The sequence below is a fragment of the Aethalodelphis obliquidens genome, unplaced genomic scaffold, assembly GCF_003676395.1.
Source record: "Aethalodelphis obliquidens isolate GAN/ISIS:26980383/991018 unplaced genomic scaffold, ASM367639v1 scaffold26, whole genome shotgun sequence".
In the NCBI taxonomy this organism is placed as follows: domain Eukaryota; kingdom Metazoa; phylum Chordata; class Mammalia; order Artiodactyla; family Delphinidae; genus Aethalodelphis; species Aethalodelphis obliquidens.
Window position 1 is genome coordinate 11,160,250 of NW_020837970.1, and position 20,051 is coordinate 11,180,300.

Here is a 20,051-nt window from a genome sequence, read left to right on the forward strand (position 1 = left end):
TCCTCTCCTCCTTCATTTTTTGGGTCTCTTAAGCCTCTTTCCCCACTCACTGGTCTCACACTGCCCACACTGAGAAAATTGTTTACCAAGCTATGTTTTCAAAGTAGCCTTCTCCACATGAGGAACTAATTAATGCTAAAACTAATTAATGCTAAAACAGCATTAATGAAAAAAAATAAGCTTGATGGATACAGTGTTCTCAATATGAAGTTTTTCTCTCATGATAAGTTTTTAAAAAAATATTTGGCTGCACCGGGTATTAGTTGCAGCATGCAGGATCTTCAGTTGTGGCATGCAAACTCTTAGTTGCAGTATGTGGGATCTAGTTCCCTGATCAGGGATTGAACCCAAGCCCCCTGCATTGGGAGCACAGAGTCTTAGCCACTGGATCACCAGGGAAGTCCCTCTCATGCTGATCTTAAACGTGTTTTTTACTAGTGAAAGAAGAAATCGTTAAGTAGCAATTGAGTAGTAACAGAAAGAATTGGAACCAATGATGGCCAGACTGCCAGTTGTTTTGTGCCATATGTGCACATCATAGTCATACCTTCTGTCTGTATAGGTGTTCTTCATCAGTAGAGCAGAATTACAAAGCTGCCATTTAATAGTTGTTCCAGAGCAGATCCTAACTTCCTGGTGTTCTAGCACCTAAGAACCACAGGGATACAGGAATTAGTATGTGTGATGAATGTCCAAATTCTACCAGAAATATTTATTGTTTTTTATTTTATTAATTTTATTTTTGGCTGTGTTGGGTCTTTGTTGCTGCACGCAGGCTTTCTCTAATTGCGGCGAGCAGGGGCTACTCTTTGTTGCAGTGCAGGGACTTCTTGTTGTGGTGGCTTTTCTTGTTGCGGAGCACGGGCTCTAGATGCACGGGCTTCAGTAGTTGTGGCTTGCAGGCTCTAGAGCGCAGGCTCAGTAGTTGTGGCGCACAGGCTCAGCTGCTCCGCGGCATGTGAGATCTTCCCAGACCAGTGCTCGAACCCCTGTCCCCTGCCCTGGCAGGCAGATTCTTAACCACTGCGCCACCAGGGAAGCCCCAGAAATAGTTTTAAAGTGAGCTGCTTATAAATTTTGGAGGTTAATCCTTTGTCAGTCGCTTCATTTGCAAATATTTTCTCCCATTCTGAGGGTCCCACAGGAGAGGTCAATGTTCAACCCAAAAGAATGACGCAAGAATGCCAAAGTATCAGGCATTATTTTCATTCCTGGAGCCTTGTTACTAAGAGTCCTAGACGGATTCTCCGTTACAAATGAACCAGGAGAGCTTAAAAGCAGAGAAACCAACCAACCAAACAAGCAAAATTAGCCAAGAAAGGTAAGACATTTTATTGTACATACAAAAAGGGTGCAAACTGAGTCCTTTCCTCCCCAGATTGGAGAAGAGGTATACTTAAAGATCACATTTGTGTTTTCCATGGTGCCCTAGGAAATGGGCTACTCTGAGATAATATCAAGACCCATTTCCATTTACTCCAAAGAGGGCTTCTTCCTCTGCAGAGGAGTTTCTACTTAATGGTGTACAAATCTCTCTCCTGGAGGAACCGTTTCAAATACACTTGAAATTGACATTCATGTTTAAAAATACTACAAGTTTCATTTTCACAGCTGAGCTTTGCAGACCAGTGCCAGGGTTTATGAAACAAAATTACGTATCTAAAATAAAAGGTTAAAAAAAAAGGCATTTAACAATAATCAGACACATCCACGCATCAATTAAAACTGATTTCCACAGCTGATTTATACATTATCTAGTCTTAAAAAATTGCAGTCAACATCCCAACATCTTTTAAAAAGTACAATGGGCAAAGATTAAAGAAACAGACAAAATAATAATATAATAAATTAGAGCATGTAATACATCCAATGGGAATTGATGAATGAACATTATTTTCCATTGGGGGGGCTTATAATATTTTTGGTTTCATCTTTTTTTCTGCTGTTTACTCTTCTCCTTGATAAATGGGGCTCATTCCCAGAGCCAGCTTGCTGCCACACCAATTTGAGAAACTCATTTGTTTCTTGTTTACTTCTGAGAATATTCAGGAACACATGGTCCCAGCAACCTGGGCTGTGAGGTTTTTTTTCTTCAGGTGGGCTGTGAGTCTTTATGGAAGTGAAATGCATACAGATGAGTGCTGGCACGCACAGACACACACACACACGCATACAAATGCAACCACACATACCCATCTGTAGATACAGTCCCCCGTAACCCCCCCGCCAAAGAAATGGCTCATCTTCCTGAGACATTCCTAACAGATTGATAAGCCTCTTAAAAAAGCTTTCGGTGTAAGGGCTGGCCTGGGATTTGGTCTGGAGCTCAAAAAGAGGAACACTGAAAATGTCTCACCTGCTCTGAAAGAGGGGATTTGCGGGGAAGGGGCAGTCAGGATAGCTGTCCTCTTGTGTGTGCTACTGGGACGACTGCACTGCATCCCCATTTCTTACCATGGATAACCCTCTGCTTTGAAGGTGGTGATGGCACTGGAAAGATGATTGTGAGAAGTAAAAAAAGAAAAGTAACAAAATAAATTCTGTCCACAGAACTGAGGTTTCTTTATAACACTGAGTTTGGTAATCAAACTAGAAATATATGGAGTACACATTCACTTTTTCCTTTGTAATACAAGCTGAGCTACAAACAAACTCTGGAGTGGACTTCCTGGTCGCTTTTTGAGGAAATATGTCAACTACTACTGTCTATATCCAGGGAACCTACTTACTATTCTGAATACAATGGAGAAACCTATTCTTTTGCACTCAGTCACCTGCAAAAGGAATTAGGAAAAACATTTTTAAGACTGCTTAATTGATCAAAGACTTCCAAGATTCCTTATTTGTGGATAAAACACTGCTTAAACCCTCAGAAGAGCCATGGTTTCCTCTTTTTCTTATTCAGAAACAAAATCACTCCCCTCCCCCATTAAAAACAAACAAACACCCAAGAAAACCAAACCACAGGCATCCCATTTTGATTCCTACCAACCCATCACGGGGAAGACTCTGGCCATCAACCTCTAGAGGGACCTTCCTGGAGCCCTGAAGTTGGCAAAAGCAAGAACCCCAGAGACAAGTACCTGCTGCTCAGGCCAATCCAGATGGGGTGCCAAGTTATCCTGGCTCCCTAAGGGTTTCTGGAACTCACCTGCCCACCTTGGGGCAATGGTGGATTGGTGGCAGTGGCCTGACAAAGGCAGTGTTGGCTGTATGACAGTGCAAGCTCCCGATCTGAGAAATTCTAGCCCTAACATGGCTCTGACGCTGGAGACAATGTTGTCAGGGCAACTCACTGGGAATGAAAACTAGTTTAAATATGAAAATGGAAGAGGTGACTGCGACACACGAGGCATGCAGACTTGGGAGAGATGCATCAGAAGAAAGATCAAGTTCCTTAGAGGAGATCCTTTCTAGGCTGCCATGGAAGTACTTATTTTTGAAAAATGCAGGCCGTGCTGCTCACTGGAGGGGGAGCAAGCTGTCTCTTTTGCATAAAAAAAAGTTAAGGCTATGATCTTTAGTAACCACTCTGACATAACCTTACCCTCACTCATTTCTGACAACAGAAGTGGTTACTAACACTGAGAACCAACACTGAATATGTACTCCCAAGGTACATTTCCAGTGAACCAGGTTGGAAGGTACTTTAGAGGCGATGGACACCTCTTCTGGCTAATGGCAGGGGCTGTCTCTACGAACTTGGAGTTCACTGAGAATGAAGAGGCAATCAACACTTCTACTGGAAAACTCAGGATCCTGCTGTCTTCCGTTGCCCTATATCCCAAAATAAAATGGGGCTTTAATTGGAGGCCAACCTCATCACCTGACTTTGTACCTTCCTAGACCGTTTCCTCCTAGACAAAGCCAAAATGGCAGGAGTATGTTAATTAAGGCAGACATGAAAGCAAGCTGCTGCTGGCACGCTCTGCACATCCTTGCAGAGCAGTCTGGAGTGAAATCACTGGGAAACGCCAAGGGCTGCACAGCAAGTAATCAACCTTTACTGCACAGACACAGCCATGCTCTAGTCACAAGGGAAGGATCCCTTACGTCTTGGTGGATTCCTGGCCTGCTTGCTTCAATCTGCTCAGGATGCAATGCCTGAAGGACTGCAGGGCTTGGGAGAACCCCTAATGTTGTTAGTGCTTAATGCTAACCCAGCAACTGCATCAATCCTGAAGAAAAAGATCCCTAGGTATCATGGTTATGGAGTGAAGGAAGCTCAAAGACTACAGAGCAAGTGGATTTGGGTGGGCGGTAGGTGGAGGGAGTGCCCAACCCCAAGGCCCTGGCTGAGGAATACAGCTACTCGACAACAGCAACGGGGCTGAGGAGGGAGGCCTGATGGGGATGAAACTGATGGCCAAATTACTCCTTAGGTATCCTTCTCAAAAAGAAAAAAAAAAAAATTTTCTTTTTCTTTTTTAAAGGAAGATCACAGTAGACTCGGGGGTCTGGAACCACCCTGGAGTACCAATGGCCCTGGGAAGGTCACCATTACTGTGCATGCCAGGACTTGGGCTCTTCACCTTTGTTATGAAAAATATCTAGTAAGAGATCTGAGCGGGGGCAGAGAGTGACAAGAGTGCATTAGGAAGAACCCCACAACTGCTCATGTTAAATCCCGCAATAGCGAGCCTTTAAAACAAAGTTAAGACCCTGAAAAAGTCACAAGCCCAGCTGCAAGAGGGCTTGCCCTGCAGCCAAGCTGGTAACTGCCTTTGCTTTTTTGTGGAAGTGGGGAGGCACTTAGTGGAGTAAGGGGTGCCAGGGATGCTCCGGACTTTGCCACCATTTCCTCTTGCCCTCCCATGAGAAGCAAGGCTTTTTCTACACAGGGATGTGGAGGTTAAAGATTCTATACGGGAAATTAGAGTTACCCAAATGGAGAAGAGTTACCCAAATGCCAACTGAGAAACTATGTAAGTTTCAGTGACAGTGCCTTAGCTAATGTCAAGGAAGCAAACCCCAATATTCAAAATTCTTGTGGGGAAGCGGTGTGACCCTGCATCTCCCAGCCATTCTGTTAATAGGAAATTTTCTTTTAAAGAAATGAATGATTACAATCTTTATATAAGCTAGGCAAATTTGAAGCCAGTGAAGTGAAATTTCCTAGCCAAGGACCAGTGGAACACAGGTGAAGCCCAGTAACTCTGATCCACGCTACCGCTGCTCTCTCTGCTCCATGTAAGACACATCAAGGGACTCGTCAGAAAATACCAACTACCAGAAAGTATGTCTGCATCCTCCAGTCCAAAAGACAGCCCTACATCTCAAGCCAGAGGCAATGATTTCCATGTTCCCAAACCCCCCAGACTAAGTCACCAGCCACTGCCCTCCATGGTTAGCTCTCTCTACCCCCAGATACAAGACCTCGTTCTCTGATGTAATTAATCCTTTCTCCTCGATCACATCTGGAATGCGAAGTCACTGTTTGGATAAGTCGCTCATCTCCAATGAAAATCAAGCACGAGAAGTTCTATTAACTCCATACGTTGGCGACTTTTCAAGCAGTGAATGAGGAACCAAGACCCTTCATGGCAGCATGTCTGGACGTGGAGAGTGTACCGGGGAGAACAGGCTCTAGATGCGTGGCCATCTCATCTAGAAGGAGTCTAAGTCCAAGTGAGAGGATAATTTCACACCTTTCATTTCAGTCTCCTTTCCCCAGGAATTTTCCAGCACTAACCAGTCTTACCCCCCTGTTCACTATAGCCCCATACACTGAGGCCTAAGCCTGCAGCTATGGACCTGCTGGAAGAAGATTTGCAGGTACTTGGTTTCTGATAAGGCAGGCCAGCCCAAATGCTGTAACTCAGCTATTGGGGCAAACAGTACAGACCAAGTTTATTTCCTGGCCCTATGATGAGCCAAATCCTGAGGTTCCTCTGGCAGTTGGAAGGCAGGATCACTTTCCTCCTTCTTGTCCACTAGTGGCAATACAGTGGTGGCTGTTTCATCACTAATTTTGTCCCCCAAGTCACTAAGGAAGTCACATGGCTATCTAGTTGGAAGTCCCTGGCAGTGGAGGAAACAGATATTTCAGATTTTTGTTGTTAAGCATCTCCTTCTCTGGGATGAACTGTCTCCTGTCACAGTCTGGCTTGGCTGGCTCATCCCATGTGCTGGAGAGCTAGGTTGTCCAAACTGCAGGCTGATGAGGTCAAGAGGCTCTGGTAGGGACATTCTTCAGCAGCTGAGAAGACGAATGAAAATTCAAGTATGTTTCCTTGCCAACCTGAGAGTTCACTCAGAATGACACAGAGTTTGGCTTCTCCTCTTCTGGGTGCTGCAGACCCAACTCTTTCCATTGAGAATGTCCTCTGGACCCATGTTCTCTCTGAATGGCTTGGCTGGCCCCATCCCCCTCAAAACAGAAAAAAAAAGTAAAACTCCCAATATAACCAGACACAATATGCATCTGCCATGTTTTTTGTTTAAAAAAAAAAACAAACTAAAAGTGCAATAAAGTCAGTTTTTTTTTGTCCTTTGCTCAGAACAATTTGCAATGTTCTACTACTGTCTGGAGAACAGAGTTCGCTTGTCAAGAAAGCTAAGAACGCCAACACACGGGGACAGTAGACTGCAGATTTCTCACAGCTTGTGTCCTACAGTGTAACTTCACAAGAGGGAAGGAGGGAGTAACCTGCACCCCGTGGCCAGCTCGGGATGGAGGCTGCACAGGCACAGAGGAAGAGGGAGCCATACTGCCAGACACACCTGGTGGGCGGAGAAGGTTCTTCTCCAGCCTCGGCCTGCATCTCCCTCCTACCTTCTTGGCCGCACCCCCAGCCTCTCAAGCTCCTTCAGCAGACAAAGCCTTCAGCTCATTAGCTTTTATGCTGGAGAGGGTTGAGGGTGGGGCAAGAACCAGGAGCAAGTAAACTAAGGGGAGGGGAGAGAATAGTAGTCCTTGAGTTTTTGTGAATGACACCTTCACTGTAAACAATAGGAAGGAGAGTCAACCAGGCAGCCCCAAGGGTAAGCAGTGGAGGACCAGTGGCTCTGGGACCTGCTCAGAGCCTCAGGCAGGTAGGGGCGGCCACTGACCCACTGGGCCCTGGCTGCCTGCACTAGCTCCTTCTGGGGGCATCTGTTTTTCTTCTTTTTGGTTTGGATCTCCACCCTCCCCCACAGAGGAGTCCCTTCCAATGAGAAATGGCAGGAGCTGCGGGTGCAATCGAGTCAGAGTCCCCAGGGCCTGAGGACTCCTGGGAGGCACGGGTCACTTGTGGCGCTGAGCAGTCTTCTTCCTTTTCCTCTTAAAGAAGCAGCAGCACCTGGAGCACAAGGAAGACCACAAGTCAGTGCGGGAGGCCCGCAGCTGCCAACAGATTTCTGCCTGCCTCTGCTTATTGCAGGGGTGGAACTCCCCCCGGCACCCACCCACAGGGTCGCCCGCCATCTACAGTGCACATACTGGAGGCAGTGGGCAGTGTCTGCCAGGAAAGCCAAAGGAGAGGGCTGCTTTATTCCAAACCTAATCGTCTAAGTGCTGCAGGCTAGGCAGCAGGGCGGAAGCAGGCATTTTTGGAAGAAGGATGAAGAAGGCTTATTTCTCAGTCTAACACCCCAACCTGAAAGTCTCATCCTCCCTTATACTGAACCAAGGCTGGGGTCCTCAGGGCTGCATGAGAAGAGCCTGCACTGTTTGCCCCTTCATACAGAGGGCAAAATTATTTAATGCAACTTCTGAGGTCAGTGAGTATGGAGGCTAAACTAAGGCAAACAAATGCCAAGAAAAGCATGATGTTTGGAACTCTAGGAGGCTCTCACATGCTACCAATGAAAGGATTAAGGATTCTCTCTAATCTCCTCCCCGCCCCCAGCCAGCTAGCTACCTGGCATAGGCAGGAGAAGCCCTGACCCTAATTGTGTGAGCCAGGATCTTTTAACTGAAATCAGCATAGCCTCCTCTTCATCTGGAGAGGATCAACGCCACAGTTGATCACCAGGAAGCATCGGGTTGCAGGGTCCTCCTCAACTTAAGCTTCCCGAGGCTGCTGCTGTGCCAGACTGGGTTCAAGGACTGACCCTGCTTAGGGTGGGGCTGAGGCCTGATGCCTTCAACAGCCACAGCTCTGCCACAGCCTTTAGCTCGGGTACCTGCTCTGTACTGCTGTCTTTGGAACAGGAAGCCCCTCTTGCTCAGGCAGCGACTATTCCAGAAGGGGGTGATGAGGGCTGTGGCATGGCTGGTGCAAAAGATATGTCCTTTCCAGGAAGCTGACACATGGGAAATGAGAATGTGAGGGGCAGAAAGTGGTGGATGAGTCAAAGATGCCATGTGATGGAGGGGAGTAAACTGGAATTGTCACTCAGACTTGCTGGATCCTTGAGACGAAAGCTTTTCTCAGAAACTATCTTTGGGTCTTTTGCCTAATCCTTCTGGGTTTAATGTCAAAAATATTCATACAGAAATAAAGAGCTGTTGCTTACTTCCGCATACCCCTAAGTCCTCCACTGTAGCTAAGATTCCCCCCTTTTTTAGTTAGACCCTTTTGTATTCCCACACCCCATGGACTAGTTATCAAAAATTTGGAGAAAGTGTCTTCTTAGAATGCAGAAATAGATGTTTACACAGACAAAATGATGGGCTTTAAGCATAACTGAATGAATTAAACATGGAGATGTTGGAAATAGGAGCTTCTTAAGAGAGTCTTAAAAAAGATTTTCTAAGAGTATAATGACATATGTGATGTACTATTAAATGGGTGTCAATATAGTCACTAAACAAAGTGTCCTTTGTATTTAGAGGCTGAATAAATTCTTTTAAGTAAAAATGACCAACACTTTTGATTGTTTTCAGTCCTTAAGGGAATCCCTGGGGAAGGATTTTTTAAAAAGGTCATTTTTTGTACACATGCTTTAGAAAACAGACATTCTTTCAAGCTGAATGTCCAGAAATTATTAAATAAGGTGAATTAAATCTCATGGGAGTACCAGTACGTCAATAGAGCTAGCTACCTGTTCCCTGTTAACCATGATTTTCAGAGGGAGCACTAACATTTAAGTCAGTTTTTATTCTTATGCTTTTTGGAGGATGCTAAGATGATGATTTTGTGTTTTTAAGTTAAGAACAATCATTAAAAAGTTTGAAATAGTGTTTTGGTCCGTTGCAAATGATACAATTTCTCTTTTACCTCTTCCAAGGCAAGTCATAAGAATTAATATCTACTTATAAGCATATCATAACCTGATGTGCAAAGCTGAATTCACCTGACTGGAGGAGAGTGTGAGGTGTGGTTTAGAGCCTTAATTTTTGCTAGATACTGTAGTTAAAACTTCAGCAGTAGCAGAAGCTTTTAATAATTCTACCCACGAGGAAACGGGCTCCACAATCAACTCTTTGGTTTCTGTGGTGACTACCGGCAATAGGACCTGTGAAACTTGGTCAGACCCCAGACCAAGCCCACTGACTGACTCCATACAGATGTCTTACTCTCAGAAGAGACTGAAGGCAAGTGATGAACTCTTCTTGTGTCTTAGGTTTCCTTCCAGCTGATTCTTTGATTGGCTCTCCCTTCAGCTATTCCTTTACTGTGTTTCTCTGCTGTACTTATACATTCTTCCCTTGCTCTAATGCCTTGTTTAAGCCCCACAGTATCCATCAAGTCTTCCTTAACCATCCCTGTCAACACTGACCTCTCAAGGGACAATACCATAAAAGTGTCCTTTCAAGCATGCATGTCTTATCTCTCCAGGTAGATTGCATCTCAGCTCTTTGGGGAAGGCCTTGAGACCCCCTAGAGTTCCAAGCACAGAGTGGATGAGCACAAAGTAGGCCCTGTATTTGCAGTCAGGATCATGTGACTGACATCTCACAGGAAAAAACAGACCACGATGATGTCAGATTACACAGACACATGTTTGCTAAATAAATAGGCCAAATGTACTCCTTGATACTGTAATACTATAAATTCTATCTCCATAAAACCCAATTGCTATCTTCAATACATCTCTGTCCCTTGGGAAACCCTGTAGACAACTTGGCTTAGAGAGTTAGGGTACAGAAACCGGTGCCCAACTCAGTTACTGAAGACCAATAGAAACAAGGTAGTCACAGAGGCCAGCAGACTGTTATCACCACACGGAATATCATCCCACACGTGCAGTGTAGGAGGTTCTGGCTCCAGACCACAGCAGACCAATCAGCTCACGAGCACCTGGAGCTCACAGGCAATGCCCAGGAAGCGAGGCAGGGAGGGCACTGCCTTACAGTGAGAACATGCCCCACCCAACGTGGAGCCGCCAGGGCTTCCCCTTCAAGACCCGCATGCTGCCCCAAAAGTGCATTCAAGGGACCTTCTCCAGGAGTGGGAGAGAGACTCCAATGTCTCACTAGCCAAGTCGGCCCTTGGCCCGCTATATGCTCGTATAAGAAGAGAAAAGAAAAGAAAAGAAAAGGAAAAAAAAAAAAGACAATAAATGAAAAACAAACAAAAAACTCAAAACAACAACAACAACAGCAAAATGTCCATCTCTCCCCCAAGAAGCAGCTCTCTTATTTGGAGATACTTATATTCTACAGATGGAAGAACCAGCTGAACCAAAAAGAAAAGTCACAGATTTTTCCAAAGCTGCTAATTTTAAGGTTAGAGACCAAGCCACAGAATGTGACATTATCTGGCAACAACTGTCCTTGGAGTTGTGAGGAATAATTAGATTCTGATTGTACAACTGGTACAGTAATCTGGTCTTCTTACCTCTGTCCCTCTCTGCCTGATAATATCTAGCCGTATTAATTTGAGAAAAAATTCACTCAGCTAAAAATGAAGAGACAATTTTGGATACTGTGGGATATTGTTCTGACAGGAGGAGGCTGCAATGTGGTGGGTTTGGAAAGAAAAAAGGAACAGATTAATTGCTGGGTACAGGCCTGCCCATCCCCACCTTGTGGATCTAGTTCCCCAGTCTGGGTGGGTATGGCACAAGGTGGCATACGGGAGCCATTGAGTGTTCCTAAGGCATTTTGTTTGGCTTTGCCAATCCCAACCTAGCCTGGTCCGCTCCCCTAGCATGTGGACTGGAGAGAGGGACTCACCACAGGTTGAGCATTTTCAGGCAGCTACAGAGTGTGTAAAGAGAAAAACACAGAAAGGAAGAGAGAGAAAGAGAGATATTAGTCCACAGAGGTGAGATGGAAGCGACTCCCTGTGAGCCATGCAAACATGCAGTATGTGTCTGTGTTTAGTTTCTTCCTCTGTCAAGGCAGGGTGAGTAGGCCCAGGCCACTTGGTCCCCACACTAAAGTGGAGGGGGCAGGTGCCTGATAGAAGCATCGAGGTGGGAGCTGGATCTCAGTGAGGGCTAAGGCAAAACAGAAAGAGTTGGTGGGAGCCCCAAGAGTGGGCTTTCCTGGGCAACTTCCAGGAAGGTAGCAGGAGAAAGAGCATATGATCCTGCCTGTAAGAATTCAATCAGGAACCAAGGCCAAACCATTTTGGTTCCCACATGAAGTCTTACCGTGCAATTTGTTAAGCTAACCTCCCAAATATTCTGAGGGAAAGAGAAGTCCCTAGCCTTTCTATAAGACCAACATGCCTGACCAATGCAGCCAGCAGTTAGCTCTTTCTCTAGAGGGGAAAACAAGCTTAAGAGACACTTTATCTTATTAGGAGGTGACTATCAAGGAGGGTCACTGCTCGGATTAAGGTATAACTGCCAGAAAAAGGCCTAAATCCCATTCTTGTTAATTCTCAGAGAAAATGAGGTCCACACTTGCTAAGTTGTAGCTAAAGTCAGTGGATAACCGAAAATTCCTGTGTTCTTACCATAACAAAAGTCAGCCAAAAAGCTTTGCCTTGCCTCACTACCCTTCCAATCACCCTTAAACAAGCACATGTGTCCTATATCTAGAGAAAAGGTAAGTTAGACGTTTATTTTGTTTACAGAACAAAAAACGGGACCCTGTTATTTCTCTCCTCCTTTACACGAAACAAGCTGGCTGAGGAACCCAAAATCAAAAGCTGGGAAGTGGTTTCCACACTGTTTCCCCAGTACTCTAGCTCAATCTTAATGTAGGCAACAGCCCCCTTTTTCCCACAAGCAGGCTGCATGGACAAATGGCATCACAGCTGTGTGCAATGAGGAGCTGTGTGGGATGCCCTGTGCTTCTCTTAGCTGTGACTTCTTCCCATGAAAGTGATCAAGCAGATGGACACATGGCTCCCCCGCCCCCAACCAATACATAGAAGGGCCAAGAAGAAAAACACACGGCTGTGCCCTGACGGTTCCCTGGACAAGATGGATTGGTAGCTCATGAAACCACTGGGGGAAATGCCACACAAAATGTCCTAAGCCATGAGCTTTTGGATGACAACTGGTCAAATACGACTGCTCCCCTCTGGTTTCCACGTCTTTCAGAAGGCTCACACGTGGCACAGTGGTCTTTGCTGAATGGGGAGACTTTAAATTCTCTTTACATCTAGAATTTAGATTATACCAGAACAGAACACACCAGATTGAAATCTGTGTGTGTGACTGGTCCCCTATCTTATACACAGAACACAAACACCACACTTACATACACAATTAGTGTACACATTTACCAAAATGAAATGAGATAAATGGGTTCAAAGATAATTCTGTATAGGGCATATTATAAGACTAAAGCCCAATTCAATCCTGGTACTCAAAGTATAGTATGAAATCCAGAGCTCAACTTTTGGCCTTCAAAGTAATAGCCGCAACGGTGAATTGGGAGTGAGGTGGGGATGGGAACGGGCGCAGCCATCTTTCAAGCCCAGACAATGTTTGGATCAGACCACAAACATTGCCATCAGACCCAGTACAGCGGTTCCCAACCTCAGCGACATATTTGAATCACCGGAACTTTAAAAACTCCTGATGCTCAGGCCACATCCGTGATAACTTAAACCAGAATCTCTGGAGCCAGGATTCAGGCATTTGTATTTTCTAACATGCCCCAGGAGACTCCAAAGTGCAGCCAAGGTTGAGAACTCAGAGGGTAGGAGTACCACACTGTTTATGTGGGAGAATGAAGTTTTGTCATGGAAACTGAAAAACTGTGAGAACCATTAAAACTTCCAAAGCCCCTGAGAATAGGGAGCATGTTTCCTTTTACTAAAAATGGTCTCTTCCTGGCATTGACCCCCCACTCCCTTGTCCTCCTTACGTATTAGGGCCTTACATTAACCAGGAGAGGAGCATCTGAAGCTGCCTACAGTCAGTAGGGACTCAACAAGAGAGAGTCCAAGTCACCCTCGGTTGCTTTTTATCTACTGGGTAGGAATCCTCAAGTCCTGGCTTTTAAAGGAAACGACCTCTCGAAAGGAAAGTGAGCTCATCTAATAGATGGGCAGCAGAGCAGAGGAGTGGGCAGGGGGACAACCATGAAAAGTTGTATCTGGAAGAACGCAGATCTTGACTAGCCTCTACCTTTTACTGAGGCATAAGCATGTTCTGGTTTGTACTTAGGCTAGTTGGGGGCTCAAGAGATCACTTAAGGCACAATATCACTATAAATATGTTGCCTGCTTCTGAAAACAAGATACTGGGATAGCCTGGATGTTCCCAAAGGGTTTATAAGAAAAGTCATCCATGTCAGGTGTGGCAGCAGTTACTGATTGGTGAAGGACTTCTCTCTCCCTACCTCATGTTGCCTTGGAGTTTAAATCTGGACCTGAATTTGGGGTGGGGCAAAAAGGGAAAGAAGTGATAGAAATGCTGCTTTTGCCGCAGAATCAGCCGTTATTTCACCTTCTACCCCATTTTCTAAGAGTTTAAACACAGACCATGCAGAGAGCACCAAGGGGCTGGTGGTAGGGGCAGGGCAAGACATTAACATGCAAGAGAAGCAGAAAAGGGAGTGGGGTAACCTCTTCACCTTCTTGGGATTAGTGTAATTTCCTCTCCATCCCAAGACTCTTTCATTCAACAGGTGCAGAGACTATTTTTCTTGACTGACTTATCTGAGTCTCTCTGAAGTCAGAATCATTTAAGTGAGAACAAAAGGGTTCTGAGACCCCTGTCTAGGACTATAGATGCAAAGTGGTTAGCCAAGAACCAGAAATCAGATGCTGTTCAGCATGGCCCATGGCTTAGACAAGTAGATTTCTCTCTGTGTCCCTTAGGGAGCAAGAGGCTCCAGGGCCCCAAGAGGCTCAGGACTGCTATCTGCTGTAGCTCTCATACCAGGATTCTTTTAGTTCACGATGTCTTTTCATCCACGTGGACTAAAAATGTGACTCTCTTCTCAGAAATCACAGCTAAAGAAGGGCAGCAGCAGCCTTAAGGTACCATGCAAAAAATAAAATGGCCAAAGGAAGAAAGCTGTGGGCACAAGCATGAGGTATCCAGTCTGAAATGAGCAGCACACGAGAGGAAGAGACAGAGAAAAGGCTTTTCAACCTATAACTCAAGAGCCCCCTTGAAAGATGAACGTACTTAGCTTCCTCCACTACCTCCACCTCGGCGTGAGCTGTGATTGGTGCATTGGAGTGGGCTCCCGTAGGGTCATCGACATTCAGCTCTCCATTGGTTGAGCTAACCACCTGAAACAGAAGGACAGAGTGTGACTGACACCGCGGTAATCGGAGCCTCCTGCCAGTGCCACAGAGGGTCACTAAGGGAGATCTGGTCTCTAGCTTAGGTGACAGCCAGGCAGTGTTTGGAATGTTTGTTTTCCTGGGTTGGGGGGCTAAATGTCCTAACTTAGGGAATGTTCCCAGACCCGTATCATGTGAGAACACAAAACTCAATGATTTAATTATATAATGATGATAACTTTCATACTGAATGCCTACTCTGTGTTAGGAACTCTGCTACATTGTGTTGTGTGTGTGTGTATATCAATTTAATCCTCACAAAAATCGTAAAAAAATTTTGGTCATATTACTGTCTTTAATTCTATTCCTCTCAGTTTATTATGCTATAATTATATACAGACTCAGTGATGATGTTAAAAAAAATTCTAAAAAGGAAATCAATAGTGAGCATCAAAAACTATAAGCAATCACACTTTCCTTCAGAAATTTCTTCATGGCTTTGGACCATCGGTTTGAAGTTACTCAATTAAGACTGCCATATCCTCTCTGGTGAGACAGCAGACAGTAAGGAAACACTTTCCCTTGGAAGACCAGTCTTATTTCAACAACCTTTATTTCAGGTTCACTGTCATCCCATTTCTCACTGACGGTCCCCGAATTGTAACTGAAGGCTCTCACTCCTGTCATCTGGTTAGGTGGAACCGATCAGGCTTCTCCTGCTTGTGCAGCTGCTTCTGTCACCTGCTTTCATTTCCAGCACATGATTCCTGTTTATGTGGGTGCTGGGAAGTGGGAAAAGGGACCTCGCTGGACAAACTACTCTGCTGTTAAAAGGCTGAAACATGGGAGAGAACAACAAAATAGGATAAATGGTTCAGATACCATACGCCCTCGGGTAAGTAACTTTTCATCTATATGAGACTGCTGCTTACAGACTGATGTGAGAATTATACAAGAAAATGCATGAGACAGTGTGTGGTACAACAGCTGGTACACAGTAATGGAGGCAGCACAGTGCAGCAGATGAGAAATGGGCTCTGGATTTACTCAGCCCTGGCTCTGAGCCCTAGCTCCACCACTTACTTGCTGTGGGTCCTTGGGCAAGATCTCACTCTTTCTGTGCCTGAGCTTCCTAATCTGTAAAATGGGCAAACAATGCTGCTTACCTAACTGGGTTACTGTGCAGACCATCCACAGAAAGTGCTTAGCCCAGTGCCATGGTCCACGGTAATGGCTCAATAAATGTTCATAGTACTGTTATTCTCCCTCCATAAATGTTTACTCTAATCTCCCTCTAGATCTGGGGTCCTCATTAGCAGTTAATTTGCAAAAATTTCCTGCACACTTACAAAGAGGAAGGTGGAAGGAAATGTTTAGTATAAGGAGTCTTTGAGGAAAGGGTAGACAAGGTGAATACTACTTACCAGAAGTCTATACCCACCATTATTTCTAAACCAGAACTATTTATTACTCTTATTAATTATACAAGCTTTAAAAAAATTAAAACAATGCTGTACAGTTAGTCAAGGAAACATACAATATTAAACTTGGACTTAACCCAGGGGAGACCCAAGTTTCTGCTAGTGATCAAATTTAGCATCTCTGATCAATGGAACAACCTAACTTTATTTGTCTCCTGACATGATATGATGAATACTACATAACATTATCTACATAGTATTCTTGCCAAAAAAAAAAAAAGTTTTATCTGAATCTAAGTATGATGGAAAAAAACCAGACAAATCCAAAATGCAGGACATTCTATATGACAACAAGCCTGGATTCTTCAAAAAAGACATGCCTCAAAAATCTTTTTATTTTTTTTTAAACACAGAGATGGCTGTTATAGATTTTAAAAGATTAAGAGACTAAGAGATTGAAGAAGACAACAGGCATAACAACCGAATACAATGCAAGAACCCTGATTAGATCCTGAACACTATAAAATTAATTTTGGAGACAACTGGGGGAAATGTGATATGACTGTCCATTAGCTATTATGGAATTATTAATGTTCTTAGATATGACAATGGTGTTGTTGGTTACATGAGAGAATGGCTTCATTCTTAGGAGATGCAGGCTGAAGTATTTTGGGATAAAATGTACTTACAAATAGTTTAGAAAACATACCCCTCCCGAGTTAAGGCAAATATGGCAAAAGTCAATCATTTGTTAATCTAGGTTAAGGATACACACAGGCTCACTGCACACCCCCCGCCCCGCCCCAGCCCTTTGCTGTAGATTTAAAAATTTCAAAATGAAAAGTTGAGGAGAGAATGTTTACAGACTGGAGAAACCACAGCCTGTCAGGCTAATGTTGTCCTGTTAATTTCCTCAGCCTATATATGCTTCTTGTGGGCACATTCTGGCTGCACACTAGTGATAATGATGGTAAATTCATTCTGTGAGCACAAGGGCTAAAGGAGAAATCACAGTAAGTTTTTTAGTAGACAATTCAGACACTAGACAAGATGTTAAATAAAATGTCTTGGCCTCTACTGATGTGAACAAAGCAATAGTAAGCATCACCGCTGTGAATTACTTGGTGACTTTGGGTCACAGCACTTCCTTATAGTGTTTTGCATGTCTCATACTCTCTAATTTCTCCTTACTATGTTGCTGCTTGACCCACAAGCAATGTCCTTGAGCAATCTAAGGAAGAAGAGGTTATCCCCATTTTACAGACTAGACATCTTGTCTGTATCCATGAGTATCTGGTCTCAAACAAATCAGGCACAAATGGTAACCTTACCACCAGCTGTCTAACCTAGAATATACTTGGGAATCAATGGCAACTAATCTGGGTCTCTAGAGCATCCACTTAATTATTTCAGGTTGAAGGTACAGTTCGTCAAACCGCTGAACAGTTGCCTAGATGAACAGTGGAACAAAAACCTAATGTAGGTGACCCAAGAGCTGGATTCCAGGCCTAGCTCTACCATCAACATTCTCTTTGAGCCCTGGTTTCTAATTCTGTAAGATTAGGCCGATAACCACCTTCGTCCTATTTACCTTGTAATTACTATGGTAGTTAAATAGAATGATGTTTAGGAAAAAAAGCAATTTGAAAAACTGTAAAGAACCTAACGAATGTAACAAATTATTAGTATTTGAAACTATCATTTTTATACTTTTCCATTTATTATTTTAGAATAACTTAATTAAAAAGTAAGCGTTATTTGTATATCTGGAATACTGACAATTTATTTTGCTGCAATCACTATTAATTTCTTTTTTTCTTTTTTTTTTTTTTTTTTCGGTACGCGGGCCTCTCACTGTTGCGGCCTCTCCTGTTGCAGAGCACAGGCTCCGGACGCGCAGGCGCAGCGGCCATGGCTCACGGGCCCAGCCGCTCCGCAGCATGTGGGATCTTCCCGGACCGGGGCACGAACCCGTGTCCCCTGCATCGGCAGGCGGACTCTCAACCACTGCGCCACCAGGGAAGCCTGTTTTCTCCATTCTTATATGGATTTATACCTTAAAAAAAAAAAAATCTCCTTATTTTTTTAGTGCTATTTCAGAAGTGGGTGTGTTCAATCCATCATTTTTACCTGTGAGATGTTCCTATGAGATCATTTTTGGTTTAGAGGACAAAACTGTCTCCTAACTTCCTGTGAATAACACAATCTTCAGTGAGTCACTCCATGTAAAGGCATATCCTAAACAATCAGCCTATCAAGATGTGTTTCTATGTGAAAAAGGCTTGCGTATCCCTTTATAAGAATTTACATTTGGTAGCTCTGGGTTCACCTGTGTGCCCCAACTGGTGGTGTCACTTACCACTATGAGAAAAATATTCAGGTAAAGATTATTAAAATAGTGACATATATGAAAAATTAAGAGATGCAAGGTGTTCTTAAGTACAAGAGAGAATAGAGATTCAAAACAGTCCAAATGAAATCAGAAATAATTCTCTAAGACCACACTTATTCTAGGGAGAAAAAAAGAAATAGCCCAACTTCTTGGATTCCCACTCATAAACGGTTGAGTTGGACCAATGAACAATCTCACCTTACGTACTAGGGCATATATCATCATGGAATGAGCTACATATGCAGTCCTCTATCGCCAAAATACTTATTTTAAATATTTCTTTGCAGTTCCCAGACTTGACACTAACAGACTTCTACCTTGACGTTATTTTATGGTCTATCATGAGTGGATCAAGGTTGTAGGATTAGTTTAACCAGGAATCAGTATCAGAAGTCATATAGATATTTCTTAGTCAATGACAACTACCCAGAATCATCTCAACAAGTGAGTCTTACAAGTCCACCTAGGTAGAAAATCAGCACAGAGATATTCAATTCACTATAAAAGCAGCTCAACCTTGCTGTAAGTTTCCATTCTAAAGGAACTTGGGTTTCAGAAGCAAGCCAACATTCTACCAGCTAAGCTGGGAGGGCCATGAAAAGGCAATAAAGGCCGTAAGTACCTGCACTGATCCCCCATGGCGGTCTGCAGCCAAGTGAGACGTCAGGTACGAGGTATTGGTCTGCCGGCTGGGCTGGATTTCCCACTCTCCTCGGCGCTCTGACGATGCAGTCTGCTCAGGCGTTAGGAAGCATGAGAGCAAGATACGGAAGGAAAGGTGAAGCAACAGCAAGCAATATCAAAATCAAGTACATTAGTGTCCCTAAGGGTTTTGTTTTTGTTTTGGATTTTGAACAACTGCTGCAAAGCACTGAGAAAAAGATAGCTTGGCTACATTCATTTCAGCCTAATGAGCCAACATGTAATTGTCTCTAGCATACCATCCTTGCCTAGACACAGAAAAACAATGATCACCAAAAGAGGAGGTTAAAAAAAATAAAAACTATCAAAAGCTGGAATCACCTTTCAGCTTCCATATTAGTAAAATTTCAGTAGCCACTAAGCAGACCCAATTTAGAAAGTTAGGATTGTTGGACAAAGGAATAATCATACTTACAAGTCATTTCACTAATTAACTATCTATCTAAATAGACAGTAGTCAATATAGAAAATTCCCAGCATTAGGAATCAAGGTAATACGCCTTTTCCTTGAATAGGGAGCCCACTACCCTCAACATAAACTTCCAGAAGACTTTCAACTACGATAAAATGACCAGTAGCTGGAATATGCTTTCTTATTTAAAAGGATGAACAAAGTATCTCTTCAAAAGCAGGTTCACAGGTCAAGAATATGAAAAGATGGGGGGAAATAAGGCTACAATGTTTTTCAGATTCCTCTAGCTAACAGCCTCTAGTCTGGAATTAGAAAAAGTTTAGATAAGACTACTACGAACTATTTTCTTCTATAAAGCAAAAGGCAGATCTTTTCCCAGCAAAAGGAGGGCTTGCAATTCAAAACCTCGTTGGGTTCTGCTTTCATCTTTGCTGTCATTCAGGCTCTCTTCATTCCTTCTTTACCTGTTTTTTAGATCTCACACTATTCTGATCTTGCTCCTATGTGATATTTGTTCTGAAGAATCTGTTTAGGTGCCTCTTCCCCTGTGCCAGATGGCTGAGGAGGTGTTAACATCATGATGCTCAGCTGTAACAGTCCTAAGGCTCTAC

The 20,051-nt window shown here is 43.8% G+C and overlaps 1 protein-coding gene across 11 annotated transcripts in view; it reads right to left on the minus strand.

The window, feature by feature from the left end:
* Window positions 1-1,308: 1,308 nt before the first annotated feature.
* The window catches only part of CSNK1G1 (casein kinase 1 gamma 1), a 153,680-nt gene continuing 134,937 nt past the window's right edge, over window positions 1,309-20,051 (minus strand). For 8 of the 11 annotated variants that reach the window (XM_027123277.1, XM_027123279.1, XM_027123280.1 and 5 more), the window contains 3 exons: window positions 18,949-19,059; window positions 14,413-14,519; window positions 1,309-7,283 (listed from right to left, as the gene is read on the minus strand). In XM_027123277.1, coding sequence (XP_026979078.1) covers window positions 7,229-7,283; window positions 14,413-14,519; window positions 18,949-19,059 — 273 coding nt within the window. In that variant the 3' untranslated portion in view covers window positions 1,309-7,228. Of the gene's footprint in view, window positions 7,284-14,412; window positions 14,520-18,948; window positions 20,048-20,051 lie in introns of those variants that run through there. The other 3 variants (XM_027123282.1, XR_003436395.1, XM_027123284.1) reach the window with 3 other exon arrangements.